The sequence below is a fragment of the Equus caballus genome, chromosome 6 (assembly GCF_041296265.1).
Source record: "Equus caballus isolate H_3958 breed thoroughbred chromosome 6, TB-T2T, whole genome shotgun sequence".
NCBI classification, from domain to species: domain Eukaryota; kingdom Metazoa; phylum Chordata; class Mammalia; order Perissodactyla; family Equidae; genus Equus; species Equus caballus.
The window spans coordinates 22,579,145-22,606,218 of NC_091689.1; the positions used below are offsets into that span (position 1 = coordinate 22,579,145).

General features: G+C 47.6%; 1 protein-coding gene across 2 annotated transcripts in view; it reads right to left on the minus strand.

Annotated features, from left to right (window-relative positions):
- The window catches only part of ASB18 (ankyrin repeat and SOCS box containing 18), a 64,805-nt gene that overhangs the window by 16,247 nt on the left and 21,484 nt on the right, over window positions 1-27,074 (minus strand). For both annotated transcript variants that reach the window (XM_070269544.1, XM_023642642.2), the window contains 2 exons: window positions 24,827-25,094; window positions 5,250-5,754 (listed from right to left, as the gene is read on the minus strand). In XM_070269544.1, coding sequence (XP_070125645.1) covers window positions 5,250-5,754; window positions 24,827-25,094 — 773 coding nt within the window. The remainder of the gene's footprint in view (window positions 1-5,249; window positions 5,755-24,826; window positions 25,095-27,074) is intronic.

A 27,074-nucleotide genomic window follows, 5' to 3' on the forward strand; every position in this document is an offset into this window, starting at 1 on the left:
TCTTGCCTACATGAGTTGCCACCACCATGCCATTTCCCGGAGCACGGCAGTCTCTGATTCCCACCATCCCCCTTCTGTGTTGGGAGGAAACCACACCATAAAGACGAGCAGTTCACACTGGACCCCTCCAGATGGAGTCTGGTTACATTTATAGGGTATCCTCGGTGGTTCTTGCCACTTCAGGCCTTCCTCAGCCTAACCTGGACCCCGGAATTGGCCCCTCACTTTTCTCTGCAAAATGTCAAATGGTTCCCAGTGATTGCATGCAACACGGACATCCCCCAGCCCCTGGGGAAGAGCTGCCCCGCCAAACAGAGGCACCTCCTCCGGGCCCTCCTCCCTGGGTTACAGACTGTGACAAAGTCTTATTGCCTGTCTCTGGGAATTCACATCCTGTCGCTCCTCTGTTCCACCTCTCCGGGGCTCCCTGGCCCTCCCCAACCCCTCAGCTCTGTGCCCCCTCACGTTTGCCAGGCAGCTGGCTGCCTTCATTATTTTTACGCCAACCCAGTTTAAAAATCTCCGCCGCCTCCTTGCTGTCTGTGGAGAAGCGGCTGCCACATTAGCCTGACATGCAGATGTCGTTCGAGTCCACGCGCGCGCTCTCTGGCTAATGAGGCGGCAGAAAGAAAATTAACGGGGAAAATCACACAGGCGCTTGGCTTGATATGGAGATGGAGAAATAAGACAAGAGCAAGAGAAACAGGGGTGCTCTTGAAGGTTCTTCTCCCTCCTCCCGCTGGGGCCGGGGTGCACACACCGCTCGGGGGAGCCGGGAAAGGGAGCCCTGGTTTTTGACTACTGGTACCCCCAAATCCTCCCACTAAAACGCCTGTGAAATTGGAGTAAGGTGACGTCACTTTACCTAATTCTGTAACTGGGTAAAAAGAGAACATGAACACTTTAGGTCCGTGTTTTTAGCATGGTCAGTGCCCAGAAGGTGAGACAAGAAGGAGATTTGCAGATGTTTCTGGAATCTGTCCTCGCCATCAACCTCAGTTTCCCGTTGTTTGAGCTATCTGCATTCCTCACTTGGATTGACACAGCAGTCTGTGGTTTTCCACCAGCCCCTACCCCAGCACGTCTCTACACTTAAGCAGAGAAATCATGCCCAAACCCTCATTTGATTGCCATCTCTTCTGTTTAAGATGATGTAATGGATTCCCATTGTTCTTAAGACAGAGGCTCGAGCCCTTAACAAGCCCCTGCCTAGCGGTCCCATCTCAGCTGGCTCCCTCTGCTGTTTCCTCTCCAGATACTGGGTCATCTTTCCCACTGCACGTGTTGCAGCCTCTTTCAGCCCCAGGACATTTGCCTGTGCTGTTCCTGCTGCCTGGAATGGTCTTTCCTCCCTTCTTCACATAGTTAAGTTTTCAGCCTTCAGATCTGGGCTCATTCAACACATGTTCCGGGGAGCCTCAGGACCCTCCCCCCAGCCAGGTCAGACCCCCTATTTGGCACTTTAGGGTGCCGAGGGCCTTGGCGTTGTTGCTCTTCTCGCCACGGCAGCTTCACATCGGTGCGTGCCACTGTCTGACTCAGGGCTGTCTCACTCACGTGACCAGCAGCTCCATGAGGGCCAGAAATGCACGTTTTGCTGTGCATCACTGTAACTAACACCGAGCACAGCAGGTCCCTAGGATTGTTTGTTAAATGAATAAGGGCTTAAGGGATGCCTGTGGGAAGCACGGCCTCCGTGGTTTGGGGGACATGGTGCATCGCTGGTGTTGTCCCTGCCCCTCCCTGACTCACGCACGACTGAGTTTGAATTATTTATGACTGCCGGCATGCGCATTTCCACTGTTGCTGCTGGCCTCGCCCTGCAGGGCACAGAAGAGCCCTGGGCATAGAAGTCGCCGAGAGAAGGGACCGAGTTGGAGCAGCTAGAGTGTCTTAGCCACACAAGCTGATTGCACATGGAAGGTGCTTCCAGAAGGTCTGGTGGTATCAACGGCCACATAAAGCTGGCCAGTCAATCTGAGCTGGGCGTCAGGGTGACTCCCAGATGAACCCCCGTTGGGGAGGCAGGGGACAGCAGGGGGCTGAGTCCGGGGACGTGGGGTCCTGTCCTGGTGCTGCTCCTTTGCAGCTCTGTGACTTTGGTGGGTCACCTGCCATCAGAGAGGAGCTGGACTTAATGGCCTCCCAGGCCCTTGGGGGCTCCGGCCTTCTGTCCTGGGGTCCAGCCAGAGAGGTGCTCTTCAAAGACGTGGGATGTGAAAGCGGTGCTGCCTTGTAAACAGACAACACGGGGCTTCACTACAGTTTCATGAATCCATCCTCCAGGCGAGGGGCGGGAGGAGAGAGAAGCGAGCGCAAAGTCGGTTACTCCAGACCAGCATCCAAGCCACAGCGTCAACTAGCGGCAGTTGCCAAACAAGTTTGGATCCACATTCGCGTGTGTTTCTCTGTCCCCCTGCCGGCTCTCCTCTAGGCCGGGCCCCACCTGTCGTGACAACTTCCAGAACTCAAACGTGGCCCCAGCCTGCCCCTGCCCTCGGCCCCCATATCTGACTCCGGTGTTAACTAGCGGTCAGCCGGGCAGAAAGGCCTGGCATTGTCAACATGCTTGCTTCCCAAGCCGTGACACCGCTTTGATCCGCGCGGCAGAGCACTGCGCACGGCTCCGATGGATGCTTCGAGTCCGCCCGCCGCGGGGACGGTGCCTTTGTCTGAGCATGGGGGAAATGTGATTTATGTCATAAGCTCGCTGTGAAACCTTTTGCCTCAGTAATTCCGAGCTCCGTGGGTGTCTCTTTACATCTATTTAAAGCACGGCTGCTGCCCACGGACGGCGTGCTCTGTGACATTCCCCGGCGCCTCTGTGTACGCCTCGCCATGGCGCTGAGGCTTGCCTGCCGAGCATCTTTGTGGCCCGTTTCAGCGCGTCTGCTGCGCGCTCCACGGGGCTGCTGAGCCGAGTCGCGTCTGTCCCTTTGATGTCGCGCGTGGTGATTAGACCCATGCCCTGGTGGAGCACTCGCAGGGGGCCTGGCTGGAGGAAGATGCTGCCGCCGGATGTCCAGACCGGTTGCCCTGGTTGTTCAGGGATAAGACTAGAACATCACAGACGCTTGGACCTGCGCTGAGAGGATTCTCAGACACGCGTTCCCCTCCGCAACCTACTCCTGGCCAGGAGCGCGGGGGGAGCTGGTGGCTGCGGATCTCACCAGCACTCGTTCACGGGACGCCCCCTAGAGGTGTGGGGGACCTCCGCGCAAAGAGGTCGGGTCCCCGTTTCCAAAGACTGAACGACAGGTCACGCGCCCTGGAGTTGCTAGAATCCCTTTCATTCACTCAACAAACACCGACTGTTTGTCAGTGTACTGGCACTGCGTTATGTGCAAGGGAGGCAATGAGGGAATAATGCTTTTTGGTGAATGCCTCAAAGTATTAAGATTTTTCAAGGAAACGCCAATGGCTTCCACAATGGTGTGGAAACGCTGAGAGATTCATGGTCACTTCCAGGAGCTAAGGACTTCTCATGGCCTCTTGGCCCCCGCTATAACATAATGTCCCCCAAACCCAGACCCACCCCCAACTTGCACCCCCACTGACAAAAGCCCCATTCCTGTGTGGCTGACAGTATTGGGGACCCCAGGAGAGGGCCCCTGGAGACCCAGAGGGGAGGCACTGTGCCTTGTCTGCATCTGAGGTCAAGGTAGGGTAATTCCTACAGCCCTGGAGACAGAGTTTAGGCACTACAAGTCCTGTCCCCAGGGATGACGACTGTGGGGCTGCGCCCAGGACTAGAACACCTGGGCAGAGATGACATCACTCAAATTGAATGCCTTCAAGGCTACCAAAGGATTATTACTAGTCACTATTGAAATATATTGACCTGTTTTTCCTTTAAAAGAATTTGCCCCAGATACTTTTCACTGTGGCCCATCACGTAAAGCCTTGTTTCTTTATTCCTTCTTTATGCAGGTTCACACAATGAGAGCTGAAGTGTGCATCCTGGTTGAATGCAAACACGGTGTGAACTGGAGGGGCAGTGGGTGAGCCTTGTTCCCGCTGGAGGAACTAAGCCTGCTGATACTGGGAAACACTAAAATGTAAATGATGGATATAAAAAGCGTTACCAAATATAAAAACGCTGGCGTTTCTTCCCTTCCAAGAGTCCACTGTATTGAAATCACTGTCTTGGTAGAGCGCCACAAGAGAATTACTCAGATGTGGCTTGACAGCGGAAGAAACTTGCCATAATGTTGCCAGGTGAGGAAACACTCAGGGAGCTGAATGGGTGGATGTCCCACTCTTCAACTATGTTTTTATAGACACAAACTTTACTCTGCAGCGTCTATCGCACTAAGTTAGCCTTTGAGAGAAATGTGTGAATCCATTTCAGACCATCTAGAATACTGTCCACCTTGGATGACAGCCTTTCAGCTATTTGTTGAAAACTTATCAGGCCAAAATATGTCTCTCGCATGTGACTGGTGAGTCTAGGTGACGAGGATACTTTTTGAATTAAGCACACCCAATTTTACACTGAATGGAACGAAGTCTTTTGGTTGGGGGGATGGGGGGACACTGGGCATGACAATCTCTTATCCCAACCAATATTTTGGGAACTTTTCTTTTGGAAACATTTTCCTGAAAAGTCTTTTCTCTGATGAGAAATCTTTATCCTTCACCTTTATTATTTCAGGATGGATCCTTCTCCTGGGGCTGAAACTCAGGTAGGAGAACTCATGTGCCTGGCACATTCATAGGAGCGTGGTGGGGACCGAATGAGAGAAACGTGCAACCCTGTAAAGCGTTCTCCTTAATCCTATTAATCGGTGGGTGCTCAGTTTGGGTATTTCATTCCCGATCGAATGCCAGATGCCATAAGAGACTGATTATCATTATTCTGAGAATTACACCCAAAGATGAGCTGCCAAAACATTCTCAGTCATGACAGCATCATGAAAATAAAGGCTTGGGGTCCCTACGTAAAAGGATACACTCAGGTACCCTTCTGGACACCCCAACCTCTTAATTTTCTTGTGACTCTAGCTGGAGGCTTCCAGGCCCTTGATCCTCAAAGTGTGGTCCCAAGATCAGCAGCCTGGGCCTCATCGGGGGGCTTGTTAGAACTCAGACTAGCCCCCCGCCCCCCCCCCCACCCACCGCCCCCAGACTCGCGGAATCAGAAACTGCCTAGTGACAAGCCCCAGGGGGTTCCTGGGGCCCTGGAAGTTTGGGAAGCATTGCATACCTCCCAGCTGCATCTCCAAGTTTGACGCCGGGCCACCTCTTACCTTCGGGAAGGCGTCGGGCCACACGGTGGGGGAGCCGTAGTTGAGCAGCGCCTGCACGGTGCGCGGCGCCGCGGCCCGGGGCGCGCAGGCGGCCGTCTGCAGGGCGCGCGCCAGCGGGGAGGCGCCGCCGTAGTCGAGAGCGCCCGCGTCGGCGCCGTGCCGCAGCAGGAGGCTCGCCAGGTCGGGGCGCGCGCGGCCGCAGGCCTGGTGCAGCGGGCTGCGCTCGTCCTCGTCGCGCGCGTCCACCGCCGCGCCCCGGCGGAGCAGCAGAGCGCACAGGCGCAGGCAGCGCGCGTGCTCATCGGGCCGCCGGGCCGCCCCGCACGCCGCGCCCAGCGCCGTCTCGCCGCGGCCGTTCCTCGCGTCCACGGGCGCCCCGCGGCCCAGGTAGAGGCGCGCGTGCTCGTCCAGGCCGTGCTGCGCTGCCACGTGCAGCGGCGTGTCCCCGCCCGAGCCTCCTGCGCGCTGCACCGAGGCGCCGTGCTCCAGCAGCGCCTGCGCGCACCTGCGGAGAGGCCAAGCCGGTCACGGAGGGGGCGCAGGAGGCGACCGCCCAACACCCCGCAACCAGCCACCCCCCATCTTCCATGCCCTGGCTGCGTTTAGCCGCTCCAGACACTCCACCGGGCGAGGTGGTTCCCCAAAATAGCAAAGGTGGCCAGAGAGAAAGAAGGTAAGTTCAGATCTCCAGTGTCTAGGTTCCAGGAGTTCAAACTGAGCTGAAATGACTATTATTAAAAACACAAGGTATAACAAGCGTTGGAGAAGATGTGGAGAAAAGGGAACCCTTGTACACTGCTGATGGGAATGCAAATTGGTGCAACCACTATGGTTGTAAACTATTGGAAACGCTATGGAGATGCCTCGAAAAATTAAGAATCGAACTACCACACCATCTAGCTGTTCCACTTCTGGGTATTTATCCAAAGAACAGGAAAACACTAATTCAAAAAGCTATCTGCAGCCCTGTGTAGACTGCAGTGTTATTTACAATAGGCGAGACATGGTGACAACCTAAGTGCCCATCAATGGATGAATGGGTAAAGATGTGGTACATGCACACAATGGAATACTATTCAGCCAAAAAAAGGGAAAATTGTGCCATTTGCAATAACATGGATGGACCTTGAGGGTATTATGCTAAGCAAAGTAAGTCAGACGGGGAAAGATGCTGTATGATTTCACTCATATGTGGAAGATTAAAAAACGACAACAACAACAAAACACGTAGATACATAGAACAGATTGGTGGTTACCAGAGGAGGGGGGACAGGCAAAAGGGTAAAGGGGGACATTTGTGTGGTGGTGGATAGAAACTAGACTTTTGGTGAACACCATATAGTGTATACAGAAGTTGACTATAATAATGTACACCTGAAATCTATATGATGTTATAAACCAATGCGACCTCAATAAAAAAAATGAGATTATGGTGAACACTGAGGATTCAAGGCCCACCAGTTACTAAATGGTGGAAATAGCTAGGAACATGTCCTAAGAATCCACGAGCAGAATTAAAACTTACGAGTAATTTGTAACTGCTTGGAGCTACTTTGGAAGGTAATGTGGTTCAGATGCCAGCGCTCCAAGCACTAGCGACCTGGGCTTTTTGTCACAGGTGGGGGTTGAGGGCCCCCTGAGGGCTCTTTCTCAGTCGGCGTGTACCTCTCCTGTATACAGCTCAGCTCTGCTGATGGTGTGAGGCAAGGCTTGTCTTGGTCCGGTGGAGGGAATCTAGCCATCTGGCAAGGCACTGACACAGATGGGCACTGGGGGGCCCTGAGACAGGGCTGGAAGCGTGCGTGGAAAACAACTCTCCTTGAGCAGGCTGTGGATTTTAGCTGTATCCAGATTCGCCACTGGTCTCCTAGGGGTCCCAGGCTCCCTCCCCCGGGACACTGTGGTCTCCATTGTGGCCTTCTCAGCCTCCAGGTCCACCAACTGGAGGCCCGAGACTGTCCTCTCCGCCAGGCACCAAAGCGTCTCCCAGGAGAGCAGCTTCCTCAGAGCCACGTCCGCACCTGGGAGAACTCCAGACACCTTGACCTAAGCACAGATGGCAGGCTGCCGAGCAGGCAGGCCCACGCTGGACCTTGGGTCTTGGATACTGGTGGGAAACTCAGGCTGCCCCAGCCTGAAAGCGAGCAGACAGTCACACAGACCCTGCTTCATTCTGCCGGCCCTTGTCCTTTGTGGGCACTGCCCAAACACCAGCCTCACTTCAGCCACTCACTCCCAGGTCACCTCCTGGACGCTGCCATCCATGCTCCACCTTTGGAGTCTGACGTTCCAAAATGCCAACTTCGGACCACAGCCTCTGGTCCCTGCAGCTCACCCTTGCCTGTTGGTACCCTACTCATCTCTGATCTATTCAGACTTTGGCCCTTAACCTCTCTCAGGCTTCCTGGCTTCACTTCCTTCCCTGGGCAGCACTCCGGTCACTCTCTTCTCAGCACCCTCAGTTCCCTTGAGTTGAGGGGGCATGGCCATCCCCTTCATCAGATGGCCAGATCTTCGATCTGGAACCCATTCATCATCCACCCTCTCTTCCCCACTTGGCACTGAGCTGGCCGGAGGAAACCATTCATGGAGATCGGTCTCCCATCTCAGCTGGGCCTCAGGGACCTCAGTTCACACTTTCCACTGTTGCGGGCCGGCTCCTCATTCCTTGCCCTTTAGTAGCTTCTTCAAATGTCGATCGCTGTCCTCAAGCTCCCTCCCTTATTTCTACTCTCCTCCTCCCTCTCAGCAGTCTACTCTTACTTCATTCGAAGAGCGCGGGCTCTCCAGGAACTGCCAGCCTTTCTGCCTTCTGCCAGTGAATCTGCTCCAACACCTATTAGAAATCTCTTTCTGCGACAGCTGTTCTCTCCTTCCTCCATGTGTCTCAGGAGGGGAATCCCTCTTGAGCATCTGGCCCCAGATGTGGTCCTCTTCTGCTTCCTTGGGGGTCTTGCTCTGAAAATTACTTGCTCTTTGCCCTTTCCATGTCCTCCTCTCCCCCCACCCCGCCCCATCTCAAGTGGTCACTCAGCCCTGTTGACTCCATCTCTTTAATAATCACTTGAACTGCTTCTTCCTTCCGTCCCCACTGTCACTGTCCTTTGTTGAGGCCCAAATCATTTCTTGCCTGACAGTCTCCTAATTCGACCCCTTCGCCAATCTGACAAGCTCCATGCTACCCAGAAAGAGCCTTTCTGCTGTGAATCAGAGGTTCTGTGTCTGCTGTAAAGCCAACGGCTCCTCCCGTCCGCTCCTTTCCCAGGACACAGGATGCTGCGTGGTCCAGCTCCTGGGGCGCTCAGCAGTTTCAGTTCTGGATGCTCTGTCCTGTGTTTAATCCTCCCTGACCAGGTGTGGTTCTCAGAATGCACCCTGCCATCTCACGCCCCCGTGGCTTTGTGCCTGCCGTTCCTTCCTGGGATGCCCTGACTTGTATGATGGTGGATACACTCCTATCTTTCCTTCCTCTTCCTCTCAATGCCTTCCCAGTGCCACCAGCAGAGGGTCACAGCTTTGTGTGTGTATACCTCATGCATCTGTGCCTGGCACAGCATTTATCATACTATGTTTCCAGTGTTCGTTGGCATGCTTGACTCCTCTCTTAGACTGCTGGCTCCTTGAATGTAGAGATAGGGGTTTTATATCTCTCTGCTTCTCGGTGCCTATTGCAAGACTAGCCCACGATGGGTATTCCCTAAAAGCACGTTGAACAAACTCATTTTGTTAATGAACATCTTTCAGCTTTCCTTCATGTCGATGCTGTTTTTCCTGTTATTTCCATAACTGGGGCTCTGAACGGAATCCCCCATTGAGGGTTTCCAGGCTGGAAGCAGCTGCTTTGAAATCTGTTTCCATTTCTACCCAGGGATTCTCAGTGCTTTTCGTTCTCTCTCTCTGTTTCTCCAGCCTCCACATCAGCAGGATCTTGAGAAGTGGTCTGTCTTGGGTGAAGGATCTTTGCAAACAAGTACAATTTGATGTGAAATATCCTTTGGGACAATAACCAGCTACGAGAGGATGCAAATTTTACAATCAGAGTGCTTCAGATTCACTTCCTCCACGCCTCTCTGGGAGGAATTTCGAACAGTGCAGCAGGAGGTTAGAATCAAGGGTTCCGTCTCATTTTGCCACTGAGCCTGTGCATGCTTGCAAACAATTACCAAAGATTTTCTTCTATTTAGTTTTTCTGAAAGCAGCCCAGCCTCTCCAAAGAAGTCCACCGGGAAATAAAATCGGGCCTCTTTTCCACGTCCACAACCTAACTGGCTGATGGCCAGCTTGCTATTTACGACAAGGATACTTTTCAGAAGAATGAGGACACTGGCCCACCCCCTGGAGGGCTGCAGAGGCCCTTTCCTTTTTAATGAGGAGCTTCTAATTGGCTAAACCTTGGCACTTTCTTAGAGCAGGTAATGATGTAAGTTGCAGACCACAGGCATGAGAAAAAACAACACAACAAATGGACTGGGGCGCAGCTCTGCTGGTCCACACTGGGCAGTCATTAAAAATGAAGGTGTGGGAGCCTGTGTAATGACATGGAAAGCTTTTTGTAATGGTTCTGTGAAAAGCTCAGGTTACAAAACAGCACGGAACATTCCCATTTTTTAAAAAGGCACGTATGGATATGCATAGAAAGAAAGCCTAGAAATATATAGGCCAATGTGTGTTTACCTCCAGATGTTGGGGTGATGGGTGCCTTCATTTCCTTTTTGGCTGCCTGTATTTTGCAAATTTCCATAATGAATCAGAGTTACAGTTTGAAAGAGGAGCAACAACAGAGGTTATTAATAACAAAACCATCCCCCACTAGCCGCAGCAAGAGCTCATGGATTCTAAGAATATCAGCTTAGCTTTCCAGGTTTCCAGAATGCTCTGGAATTTTCCATTGATCTGTCCAGGCATGAACAGCAATTTTGGAAAGTATGTATGGCAGTGCCTATGAGAAGGTGAGTCTAGAGGAGAGGGCTGGGGTGGGTGGGAGGTATTCAGTGATAAGCAGAGAAGGGATATCAGTCTTGGGGACCTCCAAGATCTGACCTTGGAAGTGTCACTGTCCCCAGTCAAACAAAAGATGGCCTGGCGGGGAGAGCACCACCAAACCTTTGCAGGACTGTGTGGATAACCCAGCTTTGGCTGAGCCCTTCCTCCAAGGGGAGATTTTGCGAGCAGGTTTCCTGCTCTCCTGATAGACAGGCCAAAGTCAGGAAGGCCTGGGGGCAGTGTAGAGCGGTCACTGTCAGGGACCAAGGGTAGACTGCCATCTGAGGATGTCAGAACGATTTGTCTCTATCTTACAGGGATTAAGGAGACATTGTGTTGTCTGAACAGCCTTTTGGATGAAGTAGCTTGGGCAGACACTAACCCCCTGATCCCTCATTCCCGTCTTTGATAATGACTGTGGTGACAGCATGTTACAGGGCCCGAGGTTGACAGTACACAGAAAAAGTAGCTCCAGCCGAAAGGCAGGAGTTAACAGCGATGAGCCCATCAAGGGCTGTTGAATTAATGTCATTGGAACTTATTTCTAAAGGAGGAAGTAGGACTCTGAGCCCGCGTTCTGCACCTCGCTCCCATCCACCCTCCAGCATCTTCCCTAAGCACTGGCTTTTCCCAGTCACCCCCTAGGCGCAGAAGATCGGCAGGAATGCCTCAGCCTGGGCTTTCCCACCGTTCACCAGTTCCCGTATCCTTTCACACCGCCTGCTGGGCCTTCCTGCCCCCGGGAGACAGGGCCTGCTCAAGGCTCTCCTTCATCCGTCTTCCTTATTTACACAAAGCCCTCAAAGGTGGAATTTTACAGCCGCTGGTTCTGAGCTGGGAGGTCAGTGCATTCCCAAAAGTCCTTGGTCTTTTTATTTATATTTAAAAACATGTTATCTTTAGTTCTTGCAACAAATCTCCATGGCAGGTAGAATTTATAGATGGAAGAATTGAGGCTTAAAAGAAGACCAGTGACTTGCATAAGGCCATCCAGCCAGGACTGCTGTGTTTGGCATCAGAGTTCTCCATCACGCCACCCAGCCTGCTGTTTCCTTTCACTGGGATTATTTGTTACACACTTTCTATGAGCCAGGCGTGGTACTAGGCCCTTTCCGTAAGTTATCTCTAAGTTTTTCATTCATTCATTCATTCAATAAGTAGATAACATCCTCCATCCGAGAGAACAATAGCCTTTCAAGGCAGGGAGAAGTGCTTCTTCTCTGAGCATCCACAAGAGTTTCTGCACAGACCTGCTGACAGGACAGTGAAGGAAGGACGAGGTGGGGAAGGTCCCCTGCCCCGTGGACTTTATGCTGTGGGGCCGGCAACAGTAGCCTGCTTCTCAGCCAGTTCTCTGGCAACTTTGCACAGTAGATTTTATTCTCCCTAGTTTTCAGCAAGAATCCAGTTTTTGAGGTTTGAGCAGTGATCTCAATGGTGGAGACCTTGGAGATGACGGTGACACCACAGCCAGCACATCCTGCTTGGGATGTGAGCCCCAGCTACCACTGGATAATAGGATGACTCAACAACCAGCAGAAGATGGTACTCAAAGAGCAATGTAACAACGACAACAAAGAACTATTACCAATAAGGCAAAACTCAAGATTCAACAAAATCACTTAAATTTTTTTCATGGGGAAACAGACAGCGCTTATGAGCACTTTGTTAGCTATGTTAAGCATCTGTCTCCTGAGCAGCAGCTTCTATCGCCGGAAGTCGCTGGAGTCCTTGGCCAATCCTGGCTGCCCTTGACTGTTCTGCTCACATGACCGCTGCCTGAATCCCTTCTGACAGACAGAAGGGGTTTCATGCTAGACAGTGTGCTCAGTGAGAGTAATGGGTGTGATGAACCAGTCTTGTTGAATCATCATTACAGCTACTTTTCCTCTGCAGAGTTGACACGGAGGCAGACGGGCTGGAGATCTCTCCCCAGGGCGGGGTGGCTGGAGCCCCAAGGCTGGGTCTGGATGCCAGGCAAGTGCCAGCCTTTGGGGGGGGCAGGGGACACGGGGAGAGACTTGGGAGGAAAATACAGCCGTGTTTTCTCACTGAGGCCATTGCAGGAGGTTCTCTTCTGTGGATTGATTCCCCAGCTGGCTTTGAATGAAGGACGGGGACATCGCCGCCCCAAGACTTTGATGGGGGAGCAGTTCCACTTTATTTCCCTGGACCTTCTGCTGAGCCTCTCCTTTGGAGACCTGCCACCCACCCCTTTCTGTTCTGTATTTTCTTCTCTCTCCCTTTCTGCCAGAATGCTAAGCTGTGTGACTATCAAGCATAAACATTTACGATGGAAATGGCTGAGGTGAATGGACAAATCCTTAAGGGTAGAGGGAAGGTTGAGAGAGAAACTGGCTGGCCATTTCTATCCTTATGGTTTCCCTGGAGCAATGGCTGCCATTTTATTTTCTTCGGAAGTGTTGGATGGTTGTGACTGGTGATGATATTTTTGGGCAAATTCTCCCCTCCCCAGATTGCAAAAGGAGCCCTACCTTTTGGTGAACTGAGAAACGATTTAGGGAGCGAGCTTTGAGAAGTCAGCTCCACTGTTTGCCCCACTTGCCCGTGAAGTAGATCTGACCTTCTGGAAGCTTCACTAGTGTTCCTCCCTCTCCCTTCTCTCTTGCCCTGGTCCCAATACTCTGGAGGAGAGGAAGACCCAGAAGCATCAGAGTCAGAGGAGGAAGAAGGAAGAAAAGTGAAAGAGAAGACTGTACATCCTTGGGCAGGGCTCGGGGTAAGGTGGGGGAGCTTTAACTTGGATGAGAGAAAAGTTTTATGTATTTATTTTTAAATTGAGGTAAAATTTACACAGAGAAACACACAGGTCTTAAAGGGTACAGTTGAATACATTTCGACAAAAGAATACACCTGTATAACCAACATCCCAGTCAAGATGTAGAAAATTTCCATCTCTCCAAGAAGCTCCCTTGCGTTTGCTACCAGTCACCATCCCCCAGTCAACCGCCATTCTGATTTCTCTCACCACGGTTTAGTTTTGTCTTTTCTAGAACTTTCTACGTTTTTGTGTCTGGCTTCTTTTGTTTAACATAATGTCTTTGACGTTCATCCATATTGTTGCAAGCACAAGTAACTCATTGTTTTTTTTTTTATTTCTGAGTCATATTTCATTGTATGGATATACCACAATTTTAAAATTCATTCTCCTGTTGATATTGATGGACATGAGTGTTTTCACTTTTTTGGCTATTGCAAATAAAGCTGCTATGAACATTTTTTTACATGCCTTCTTGTGGACATATGTTCTCAATTCCGAGTGGAATTGCTGGTAGGTGTATATCTAACTTTAAAAGAAACTGCTGAATAGTTTTCCAAAGTGATTATAGCATTATACAGGCCCCAAAACAATGTATGAGAGCTCCAGTTGCTCCACATTCTTGCCAACATTTGGTGGTGTTAGCTTTTTTCATGTGAGCCGTTCTAAGGGGTGTGAAACGGTGAATGTTTTCTTGGGGTTTTAATTTGCATTTCCCTGGTGACTAATGATGTTGAGCACCCTTTCATTTGCTTACCATTTGTACATCTTTCGTGAAGTGTCTGATCAAGGCTTTTGCCAGAGGGTAAAGGTTTAATTTGGCTTGAATTACCTCTTTTATTTCCTCAAAGTGAGTCTTAGGTATTCAAACGGGACTTGCCAAGTGACCAGAGATGCCATCACCAGGTGGGGAAGGGGGATAAACCTGTAATAGAACATGTTTGAAAGTGGTGGTTAGAGATGAATAGAGCTACTTCCTGACTATTGAGAGTTAAAAAAAAATTAGGTTAAGAAGGGAGAGGCAATCTTTCAGCATCAATCTCTCTTACTACACTTGGCTTTTGAGCCTGGCTCTGACAATTTCCATCAGGTGAGCCACCTTAATGGCAAAACATTGGCCATCGGTGAGCCTCGGTTTTCTAATTTGGGGACTGGGGATAACAATGCCTGGCAAGCCTGCTGGGAGGATGGTAGCAAGTAAGATACTTGCAAGTGCTCAGGAATGCAAGACATTCTTCTACAAATATCAACTCATCCAGTGGGGGCACCCCTCTCCAACCCCTTGTTCTTCAACAGTGCTTGTGATGCCTTGAACTCCTGTTGAACCAGGCCACATTCTCCCCCGTCGACTTGAACAATGAATCCATCACTTATCTGGGATGTGGAAAGAGTAGGTTGTTTCCCAGATTGTGTATCAATGTCCGGGAGCCTGTCCCCTCATCAGGTGGAGACTTTTGGGGTTGGTGTGAGGACTCTGAATATTTATCCCTGCTCGAATCCTCATCAGAGAGTGCCTTTCTTGCCTTAAGAAGAGTCCTATTTCATTTCTTTCTGCCCAGATTTCAACCTGCTGGGTCTGAACTAGAAAAGAATTGCCCGGTGATTTTCTTCAATGACTTTTTCCACCTAAGATAAGTAGCTGCTTTCATAGGTCCCACTCTGGCTTATGAATTATTTTTTATTTAGTCGAATTGACACAACTGGGATGAAAAAAGAAAACTTGCACGCTTTTGACTAATATCTTCATGCAGGAAGCAAGTCCTTTTCACTTTTGTTTAAATCAAGACAGCTTTAGATGAGAAAAAGAATCAGGATTCTACTAATTGTTCTCTCTTTTTAATTATCTCAGAATTTAAAAAAAAGGTCAAGGAGAGGAGTCTGATAATAAACAGGGCGAGGCTGGCATGCAGGCTACGAACGGACGTGAAGAGAGTAACTTTACTGGAACTTTTCTTTTTGGGAAAATCTCTTCAAAAGGCTCCTAGATTAAAGCTCTGATGTGTCTTTTTGTGTGTTGAATTCTGAATTCTGAAGCTCGCCGGTTGGAAGGAAGCACAGATAATTTTTTTTTTTTTTTAATCCCAGGTGCTCAGAGACTCAAAGGTTTTAAAGTCCTGTACCCATGGTGAATTGCTGACTAAAAGGGGACGGAGCAGATCCGGGTCCCTAGGTGTGGAGACCATTGTCATCAAGAGTCAGAAAATGAAACGGCTCTGTATGTAGGTCAACGACCCCCTCTCTACTATAAGGTAAAAAAATTAAGGATGACCTAAAATCTACTATGTATAAAAAGATTCTGGAGAAACTAGCTCTTTCTTGTCAAAGTGATAATGTTTATACTACCCGAAGCCAGACCTCCTCGGAGTCTAACTTTAGGGGGACTCTTTAGAGCTGAAAAGCATGGTCGAAACCTCAAGCCCTTTCTGACATCTATTCATTTTTTATCCTTCAAGGTAGTGGGCTGTGTTATTATAGAGGTGTTCAATGGAATCTGCCAGCATTTTCCATTATAATCATCGATATCGAAGGGATCCGAAGTCAGCTGTTGCATAGTTCTGCCTGAACTTCTGGTGGTATTCATCACTTATCTTAAACTTTTCCCCAAACACCAGGATTTAAATGAGTCCGGGCTGTCAAATGAAATAGCCAGGAAGAAAGATTCACACAGAGCGACACATAGAGACAGAAGAGAAAATGAGAAGAAAAAGAAGAAAGGGGAGGAGGAAGAAGAAGACAAAGGAAAAGAGATTTTTAAAGGCCCCACTTTAATACAAAGACATTTTAAAAGCCCTTATTAAACAATGTCCTGGATCTGTATGATTTCTGAATTATCAACAGAAGCCAGGAAATTAGTTTCTATTGCACAGCACATAAGCTGAATAGCTCGAATGGGCTACACATACCTCAGTTCCTTATGAAATGCAAATATAAACTTGTTGGCTTCTCTTAAGGGCTATTGTCAGGACTCAAAATATTTTGTGCTCTGAGTAAGTGTTGCATTCTCATTTCTTAGTAAAAAGCAATATTTTCTTATATTGTAAGTGGGGAGTGGGAGCCCAAGGTGTGAAGCAAACTTGGTTTTTAAAACTCTTTCTATTTTAAAATTATTTTAGATTTACAGAAGAGTTACAAAGATAGCATGGAGAGTCCCCAAATACCCTCTACCCAGTTTTCTCTAAAGTTCACATCTTATGTTATTATCGTACATTTGTCAAAATTAAGAAATGAATGTGGGTAAAATACTATTAACTGAACTGCAAACTTTCTTTGGATTTCACCAATTTTCCTACTAATGTCCATGTTCTGGTCCAGGATCCAATCCAGGATACCATGTTGCATTTAGAGAACTTAATTTTGAACAAGAGAAAAGTAAATATAGACATGCTTTTTTCAGGGGTGGGAGGCATGGTGTGTTCCTAGACAAGAAATATCATCAAAAGGGTCATATTTTCCACAGAAATGGGAGTTATAATTGAAAGTTATATTCTTGACTAAGGATATCACAGCAAATAAGACATAGGTGACCAACAGATATGGAAATAAAGGAAAGAAACAACAACAAATCCCCATATTGATTTAAAATAGTGAAACACTGTTTCAATTTCCATAAAATAAACAAATTGATTATACCAGAGGACCCAGCCATTGCAGTCAGCACCTATGTAATTCTTACTATATGCCAGGTGCTCTTCTAAACATTTTCCCCATGTTAACTCATTTAATTCTCATAACTGTCTTATGTAATAGACTCAGGTATTACCCCATTTGACAGATGTGAATGCTGAGACACAAAGAAATTAAATAACTTGCCAAAGGTTGCATAGCTAGTAAATGTTGGCATTGGGGTCACCCTAGGCCTGAAATGTGGTAAAACAATACTGTAGCATATAAAATTGTATGGTATAGAAATATGATCAAAATTGAGTGCAATCAATGTACAACTGATTAACAATTTTTCCTGCTCCACCCCCCCCCCCCCCGGGTATATAGAAAGACTTCTGCAATTGATTTGGTTGGTTATATCCTTAATAAAGCTGATATATCTTTTTGTCCTAGAAGTTTTCCAGTAGAAATCCATCTACCCACACCCCCAATTTTTCCACGCACATAGTATATTCTACACATTTCTGTCCCAGTCCTAGCACGTATCATTACCTTCCTCTCTTCTACAACTGCAAGCATCTTGAGAGCAGAGACCATGTCTAATGCAGCACAGCCCAGCACCTTGTACAGTTCAATAACTTGCAGGAATGGAATCATTATTGGTTGATCTTGGAGCTGTGCTTTGCAAAAACAGACAGAATTTCTATAATTTTGTCATCAGATGGCAACTTTGTACACCAGCAAATCCTCTACCAGATGAGTCAAGAACAGAAATTGGAAGTTAAAATGAGGTAGAAATTAATCTCATGTTGAATGATTGGAAAGAACCTTCCCGTAGAAAGTGGAGGATGCCTGCAGTTGATGAAATGGGTCACAAGGTTTGAACAACGTGATTGGCAAACACTGAATTTCTTGACCTCTCATGGGGCCTCTGGGCTCCCAGATTGGGGCACAGTGAAGGGGACCCAGGCAGAGCCCTGTGGGCTCTTAGAGTTGAGGAGATGGAGATGGGAGAAGGGAAGCCAAGGTGGCTAGAGTCTGTGGGGCAGAGTACTGGAGCGGGGATCTTCAGAGAGAAAGAACTCTGCAGAGGGTCCCCTTGAGTATTCAGTTCAGTACTGATGGGTGTATGTGTGTGAGGAAACTGCTAGGACTGGGGAAATAGCCATCTGAAAGGATTAGAGGGACTTGTGCCCATAGTGTGCATGGGTTCAGGAAGAGTGCGTGTTCTCAACAACCAGGGTGTAAAACTTCATAAATAATGGGGCATGGATTAGAGTAACTAAGAAGGGTGTTGTCTCAGTAGTGGGGAAAATTAACCTTAGACTAAATCCTGCTCTGTTTTTGCCTAACAAAGCTTAAAAGCAAGACCTGAAAGGATCAAACTATTCCCAGATAACTTTACATCCCAGAGCAGAGATCAAGAATATTGATGGGGGGCCAGCTCTGTGGCCGAGTGGTTAAGTTCGCGCGCTCTGCTGCAGTGGTCCAGGGTTCGGATCCTGGGCGCAGGCATAGCACTGCACGTCAGGCCACGTTGATGCAGCGTCCCACATCCCACAACTAGAAGGACCTACAACTAAGATATACAACTGTGTATGGGGGGGTTTGGGGAGATAAAGCAGGAAAAACAAAAAAAGATTGGCAACAGTTGTTAGCCCAGGTGCCAATCCTTAAAAAAAAAAAAAAAAAGAATATTGATAGGAATACACAAAAATGTCCAGCAGCCAATGAAATAAATGAAAAGAAAAAAACTCAATCAGTTAAAACTGACTCAGATGATAGAATTAGTAAACCAGGATATTAAAATAGTTATTATAACTGTATTCCATATGCTTGAGAAGCTACAGGAAAGACTGAACATGATAAGTAATGACAATGGAAGATAAAAAAGACCTAAGATTGGACTTCTAAAGTTGAAAACTATCATGTCTGAGAAGAAAAATACACTGGATGAGATTAATAGCAGATTAGATATTTCAGAACAAAAGATAATAATAGAGGAAAAAAAATTTAAAAATCTAACAGCACATCAATGAACTGTGGGAACAACTTCAAGTGGTGTAACATACATGCAATTGGAGTCCCTGAAGGAGAGGAGAGGATTGTACAGAAAAAAATATGAAGAAATAATTTCCAGCAACTTTCCAAATTTGATGACAAGTAGAAGCCCACAGATACAAGAAACTCAACGAATCTCAAAGACAAGAAAAATGAAGAAAACTACATCAAAGCACATTGTTATCAAATTGCTTAACACCAGTGATAAGAAGAAAATCTTAAAGCCAGCAAAAAGGACATTATGTACAAAAGGACAGAGATAAAGAGGATAGAAGATTTCTCATAAAAAATGCAAGTTAGAAGATAGTGGAGCCATGTGTCTAAAGCAAAGAAAAAAAAACCGTGTCAACCCAGAATTCTCTACCCAGTAAAAATACCTTTCAAACACTCAGAGGAAATAAAGACTTTTTCCAACACGCAAACACTGAAAGAATTCACCACCAGCACACCTTCACTGTACGAAATGTTACAGAAAGGCCTTCGAGCAGAAAGAAGGTGATGCCAGCTGGAATCTTTATCTTTACGAAGGAATGAAGGGAACTGGAAATGGGACCTACATGGATAAACATAAAAACTTTTTTTCTTCTTATGTCAATACATTTAAAAGATAATTGACTGTTTGAACAAAAATAATATCAATGTATTATGGGACTTATATGCGGAAGTAACATGTGTGATACCAACAGCACAAATGCCAGGAGGAGAGAGTGGAAGTATACCATCATATAATTTTTATATTATATGTGAAGTAGTATACTGTTACTTGAGGCCAGACTGATAAAGCAAAGATGTATATTATAAACTCTAAAGCAACTACGGAAATAAAACAACAAAAAGTTATATATAATAAGCCAAAATGTGGAATCATGAAAAATACACAATTAATAAAGGAGAAGGCAGAAAAAGAAGAAAAGAGAACAAAGAATGGATGAGACAAATAGAAAAAAATAGCAAGATGTTTCATTTGAACCTAACCATATACAAATAACATTAAATGTAAATGATCTAAACACCCAATTAAAAGGCAGGGACTATCACATTGGATAAAAAACAAGACCCAATTATAATCGACACTTGACCCAATTGACCTAATTGACACTTATGGAACACTTCCAACGATGGCAGCATACACATTCTCTTCTGGTGCACATGGAACATTTACCAAGATAGAATACATTTTGGATCATAAAATAAGACTCAAAAATCAAAAAAGAAATGAGAAAGTATTTTAAACTGATTGAAAGTGAGAATATAATATATTAAAAGTTGTGGGATGTAGCTAAAGGAGTATGTAAGGGGACATGTATAGCACTAAAAGACTATATTAGGAAATAAAAAAATCATCAAATCAATGCCATTAGCTTTCATCTTAAGAAACAGAAAAAGAAGAGCAAATGAAACCCAATGTAAACAAAGAAAGGAGGACAATGAGGATCACAACAAAAATCAATGAAACAGAAAACAAAAAATGAAAATCAATGAAACTGAAAGCAAGACTGATCAGGGAAAAAAAATAAGACATAAATCCCAATATTATGAACGAGAGTGGTGATATTACGACAGATTCTACAGCTATTGAAAGGATAATAAGGAACAACATTATGCTAATAAATTCAACAACCTAGATGAAAGAGATAAATCTTGTGAATGATAAAAACTATCAAAGCTCGCTCAAAAGAAATATCCTGAGTAGGAGCATAGCTATTAAAGAAATTCATACTTAAAAACTTTCTGACAAAGAAAACTCCAGGCTGAGACAGCTTCATTGATGAATTCTACCAAACATTTAAGGAAGAAATAATAACAATTTTACACAACCTCTTCCAGAAAATAGACGAGGACGGGACACTTCCCAACTCATTTTTGAAGCCAGCAAATTACTTTAATAACAAAACCAGACAAAGACATTACAAGAAAAAAACTACAGATCAATACCTTTCAAGAACATAGATGTGGATATTTAAAAATTTTCAGCAAATCAAACCCAACAATTTATAAAAAACAGTAATACTCATGACCAAGTGTGGTTTAATTTCAAGAATGCAAGGTTGGTTTAACACTTGAAAATCAATCAATGTAAATAATTATAATAACAGTCTTAAAAACATACCATATGATTATCTCAATATATGTAGAAAAAGCATTTGAGAAAACTTAATATTCATTTGTCATAAAAACCCTCAGTGAAGTAGGAATAGAACGGAGCTCTCAATCTGAAAAAGGTCATCTACAAATAAACCTACATCTAATATCATACTTAATGGTCAAAGATTGAATGCTTTTCTCTAAGATCAGGAATAAGGAAAGTTGTCTGTTCTCATTACTTCTATTAAACATTACACTGGATGTTCCATCTAGTGCAATAAAGTAAGAAAAAGTAATACAGGACATCCGTATTAAAAAAGAAGCAAAACTGTGTTTATTCTCAGATGACACGATTGTCTACATAGAAGTTCTATGGAATTTACAATAGGCTGCTAGAACAATTAGTGAGCTTAGCAAGGTTGCAAGATACAACATCAGTATACAAAAATAAATTATTATCAATTTTATATAGTAGCTACACACAATTAGAAATTTAAATAAAAAATACCACTTATAAAAGCATCAAAAAATAAAAACTTAGGGATAAATCTGACAAAATATGTGCAAGCCCTGTATAGTGAAAACTGTAAGACACAGCTGAGAGGAACTAAGACCTAAATAAATGGAGAGCTTTACTAGGTTCACGGGGTGGAAGATTCCTGGATATTTTTATCATATCAGTTCTCCCCAAATTGATCTACATATTCACAGCAACCTCAGGCAAAACCCAGCAGGCTTTTTTGTAGAAAATGACACACTGATTTTAAAATTTATGTGGAAATGCAGAGGCTAGATTAGAAACAACTTTGAAAAAGAAGAACGATGCTCGAGAAGTTATACTACCTGACTTCAAGATTTCCTAAGAGCTACGGTATTCAATACAATGTGATATTGGTGTCAAATTAGACAGATCAATGAAACAGAATAGAGATACAGAGGAATGGCTTTGCCATGGAGTCCTGGCGACATTTTATATATCCCCATAGGTCACACAAATACCCTTGAACTACTGCTGATCAAAGTCTTGTCAGAACACCCTGTGATACACCTGGATGGAAGGCTTGTAAGGACCTGCTATAAGGCCATTGTCCACTCACTTCTCTGTCATGAGACAGTTTCTCATTACCTCCTGGGTTCCGATGAGGTTTGGGACTTCCTGCCTTGCCCCTCTTAGAAGAGAGCTGCAGGCTATAAAACCGCTCAGCTGAAGTCTAGATTTGGCTTCTCAGCGACACAGCATCTTACAACTCACACTGCCATCATCTGGCCCCCTTTGTTTGGGTGTTGTCCTCTGTGGTGTGTGGGACGAGGACCAGGAGGAATTGGCACTTTTAGCTATTCTCCTTTTCCCTGTTTGTGTGAGTGATGAATGGTCTGAATCTAAGAGTGGCTCCTTGGGTCTTTATCAGCTGAATCAGGCAGACCTTGCCTTGTCTTGTGTGTACTTGACAAGAGGGTCCAGAAATAAGCCCATACATATATAGTCAGTTGATTTTCGACAAAGCCACAAAGGCAATTTAGTGGAGAAAGGAAAGGCTTTTTGACAAATAGTGCTGGAACAATTGGAAATCCACGTGCAAAGGGGAAAAAAAAGCTTCAGTTGATATGTCACACCATATGCAGAAATTAATTCAGTTGTAGACTGAAATGTAAAATACAAAATTATTAAATTTCTAGAGGAAAACATAGGAGGAAATCTTTGTGACCCCGGGGTCATGCAATGACTTTTTTAAGGTACAATAACCCAACACAGTCCCCTAAGAAAAAAGTTAATCAGCTGGACTCCATCAAAATTAGGAACTTCGGTTCTTCAAAAGACACTTTTAAGAGAAGAAAATATAACCCAGAGACTAGGAGATAATATTTCTAAATCATTTCTGACAAGGGGCTTGTATCCACAATATATAAGAAATCCCAATTATTTAAGAAGAAAGTAAACAACTCCAGTTTTTAAAATGGGCACAAGACTTGAACAGGCATTTCACTAAAGAAAATACGTGGATGGCACATAAGAATGTGTAAAGATGCTCCACATCACTTGCTAGGGAAATGCAAACCGAAACTACAGTGGGATATTTCTACACAGCTATAGAATGCCTACAATTAGAGAGTGACCGTACCAAGTATTAGTGAGCATGTGAAGCAGTTAGAACACTCAGATGCTGCTGGTGGGTATGGGAAATGCTCCAACCACTTCGGGAACCAGTTTGGCAATTTCTTAAAAGGTTATCTTTTCATCATATCATATGAGCCAGCCACTCCAGTTCCAGGTATCTATCCAGGAGAAATGAAAGTGTAGACCCACAAACAAAGGCCGGTACACAAATGTTCATAGCAGCTTTATTTGTAAGAGCACCAAACTGGCAACAATCCGCTGTCTTTCTCCATTTGAAAGAATGAACACATTGTGCTTCCCCCTACCGCGGAATACCGCTCAGCATGGAAAAGGCGTGAATGAAGGAAACACACAACCACATGGTGAATCGCAAAGTAATTACCTTGCGTGAAAGAAGCCAGACAAAATAGAGAATTCTAGCAAATTTGGACTAAACTATAGTGACAAAAAGCAGATCAGTGGGATAATGGAGAAGGGGAGCGGGAGAGAGAACAGTGGGATGGTTTCAGGAGCGGGTACCTATCTCCAGAAGTATCAAATTGCACACTTGAAACACCTGCAGCTTCCTATATGTCAATTACGCCTCGGTGAAGCTGCTTTAAAAAATGTATTGTTAGGACATTGTTTCCTTCAGTCACTCTCAAGATGCTTGGTGGTCCATGTGACTTTCTGAGTCCCCCCTCTGAACTCAGGCGATATTGGTAGGTGATGTCCTGCCTTGGTCACTAAGAGCCCAGTAGGCCCCGTCTGCCCACACTTAACATGGTGGTTTTATTTTCATTTGATCCTCACCTCAGAGATAGAAGGCCAAGAAATTATAACCCAAGGGCAAGGACTAGAGCATTTTGACTCAAGAAATGTCAAGACGACACAATGCAAGCTGAGAAACGCAAACATAAATCCTGTGCAATGACACAGTGGCCCTTGCCGTCTCTCCCGGGACCTACTGCACCCCGTGGGGACAAACACTCTTCAAGGACAGCGCAGGGCTGGACGTAGAGCTGCAGGACTTCCAGGACCCCAGCTCCTGCGAGGGCGGTGGGCTGGGCGCCCCCGCGAAGGCCGGCACAGCTCGGCTTCCTGGTGGGACTCCGAAGCCCCGCCCGAGGAGCTAACCATTTATGTCACACTGTGACAATTATTCTGCATAAAATTATCATTAAAAACCCTAATTTTTCAGTCTCCAACCCCGCCAGTGGCCTTTTAGCATTCTTCTGCGGGCCGGTGATCACCCGGCTCATTACCGCGGTGTGGCGCCTCCCCCCTCCGCTCGCAATCAAGCGCTAATTACACCCGTCCGGGGGCCGGGGCCGATCCAGGACCCGCCCGGGGCGTGACGGGGTCTGCGGCTGGGGTCTAGGGGTTCTGGGTCTGGGTCCCGAGGCGGGGTCCGCGCACCGGGTGAGGGGTTCAGGGTCTGGGTTGGTTGCGGGTGGGATGGGCGGGGACCAGGATCAGGGCTCCAGGGTCCAAGGTCTGGGTCTGGTGGTGGAGTCGGGTAGGGACCAAGGGCGGGTCGGGGTCCGGGGCCTGCGGCCGAGGGCAGGGCCGGGAACTCGGGTGGAGCGGGCGCTGCGGCCGCCGCGGGGCTCTGATGGACGGCGAGGGCCGTGATGTTGGCCGAGGTGGGGTCCCGGGTCTGGGTGGGGTCAGGTGGTGGGAGGTGTCAGGGTACTGGCGGGGTGGGAACCACGAGGTCTGACAGCAGAGCCTGGAGGTGAGGTCGGGGGTGGCCAGGTCCTGGAGTGGTGACAGAGGCCGGGTCTGGGTCTGGGAGGGATCAGGGCGCGGGGGATGTCGGGGTCCCAGGAGGAGGCCAAGGCGGGGTCCAGGGGTCGGGGATGGGGCGGGGGCCGCGGGTCGGGGAAGGGGGGAGGAGTCTGGAGGCGGGGGCCGGCGCGGAGGTGGCGCGCTCCCCGGTCGGTGGCCGAGGCCGGGGCTGTGCCTTACCCGAGCGAGGCGGCCGTGCGGCAGAGATGCAGAGGCGCCAGGCCCTCGGCGCTGAGCAGGTCGGGGTCGGCGCGGTGCTGCAGCAGCAGCTGGGCGCAGGCCGTGTGGCCTCCCAGGCAGGCCTCGTGCAGGGCGCCGCGGCCGCCGGGGCTGGCGTCTGGGTCGGCGCCGCGGGCGAGCAGGTGGCTCACGCAGGCCGTGTGGCCGCGGGCTGCCGAGATGCACAGGGGCGTGGTGAGCTCCCGCTTGTACTCCAGGGTCCAGAGGCCTGAGGGGGGTTGGGGGGAGAGGTTAGATGAGTGGGTGGTACCCGTGGAGGGCAGTGTCCATTAAGGCTGAAATAGAATGAAATCGTCTCGTAGAAGTAGGTACCAGATGGGAATGTACCGAGATATACAAAGTGGGATCCAGCTAGACGCACGGATGAGAGAGAGAGAGGGCGAGGCCCAGGGACACGGAGGTGAAAAAAACTCAGAGAGGGGCAGAGAGATCAAGGGAAAACAGTAATGCAGGAAGATGGGAGAAGGAGAGTCACATGTACACAGAGAGATGGAGCAGAGAGACATCGAGAAAGAGACAGAGATGGAGACAGAGAGAGAGAAAAGAAATTTAAAAAGGAAATTGACAAGGCCAAAACTGAGCCAGAAAGATTTCAGGGTGGGTATGCAGAAGCCAGAGGGTTTTTCCAAATATGGGGTGACTGGGGGCTTAGGGTAAGATTTGAAGATTTAAAAAGCTGACCAGGCAGCGTGGACCATGGGAAAATCACTGTGAAATTTACGTTTTCCAGGCTCTGAATTAGGGGCAGCTGGAGGGCAGAAAGTGAGCTGCGGATTTTTCTGGAATCCAGCTCTCTCTTGTCAAGCCCTGAACTCACCCCTTTATCGTTAAGAGGAGAAGAAAACAGACAAAACAAACTGAAGCGCAGCCCCAAGGTTGCTCAAGAAAAGCACTCAAAGTTTAGTCCTCTTGGAATTGGCTGAGTTTCAGAAGCGTGCTTTGATGTGCTGGTCCACATTCAGCACAATTCTGGTTTGTGTCTTTGCGCTTTTTAGGGTTTTGTGTGTGTGTGCGCGTGTGTGTATAGGGTTGCTTTTTCTTGAGGGATGAATGGAGCGGGTGCTATCCATTTTACTTCTCTGAAAACTTTGGGCTTTCAAAAGGCCCGTGGAAGGTTGTTAGCGGCCAGGAGCGCTCGTGGAAATGGGGGAAGCAGTCCCTGGTGAATACACTTCAAGGGACAGGATTTCATATGGCAGGAATGACTTCTGATAATGATGGAAGAATCGATCCCATGGCTGTAATGAGCTGCAGAGGGGACCCTTTTCACAGGCCACCTCCTTCCGGGGACCCATGCTGAGCAGTTTTGAAAGACCACTCGTAATTGCCTACCTGCACGTGGTGCAGAGTTCCAGCCTGCTCCGCATCCCCAAGGCCCAGCATGGAGGTGGCTGCACACCCCGTGGGGAATGAGGGGGCCTGTCGTCCCGGTGATGGATGGTAGTGGCCAGAAGCCCTGGGGACGTGGGCCTGCATGCATTCGGGCTGCCCTTCCCAGTGAAACCCGGGTCTGATTTGGAGGGGGAGGATGGATACAGTCCTCGATGATAGCAATAACCTACATTCCTGCAGGGGCCAGCTCCTGTTTCTCGATTCTTCTTATTTTCCTGAGACTTACTGGGGGGCAGGAAGGAGGTGCTGTAGTCTCCGGGACATGCTAAATCCCCAGTCCAACTCCCCTGACCCTCAGCAGCTCTGTTCACCCACCCTGGATTCCCAAGTCTTCCCATGGACTGATGGAAAGGGGTCACAGTGGGCATTAGCTCAGCCATAGCTTAGGGCCAGCACCCTTGTCCAGGTCCAGGAAGATGGCAATGAGCTCCCATAAGTCCATCAGGAGAACCCGGGTTCTGAGGCAGCTCTCTGCATCGGAAAGCCTGAAACAAATTCTTATAGTTCCCAGCCCCTGGTCCCGGTTCTGCCACCAGGAGGAACCTGGATATAGGCTTCTCCCCACGTGGTGCATCCCTCTACCCATCAGCTCCTCGATGCCAGCGCTCTCCTTGGCCTGCGAGCTGGGTGGGGCCAGGATTCCATCATGGATGTGATAGTGAGGGGCTGGCCACTGTGAGCCTGCTGGGTGTAGCCCCTTCCCCAAGGCTTCCTTCAGGGGAAGCTGGAATTGGTCACTAGGAAGTTCTCACACGAGAGAGAGCAGAGCACGTGGGGCTGCTGCTCCCAAACGAGG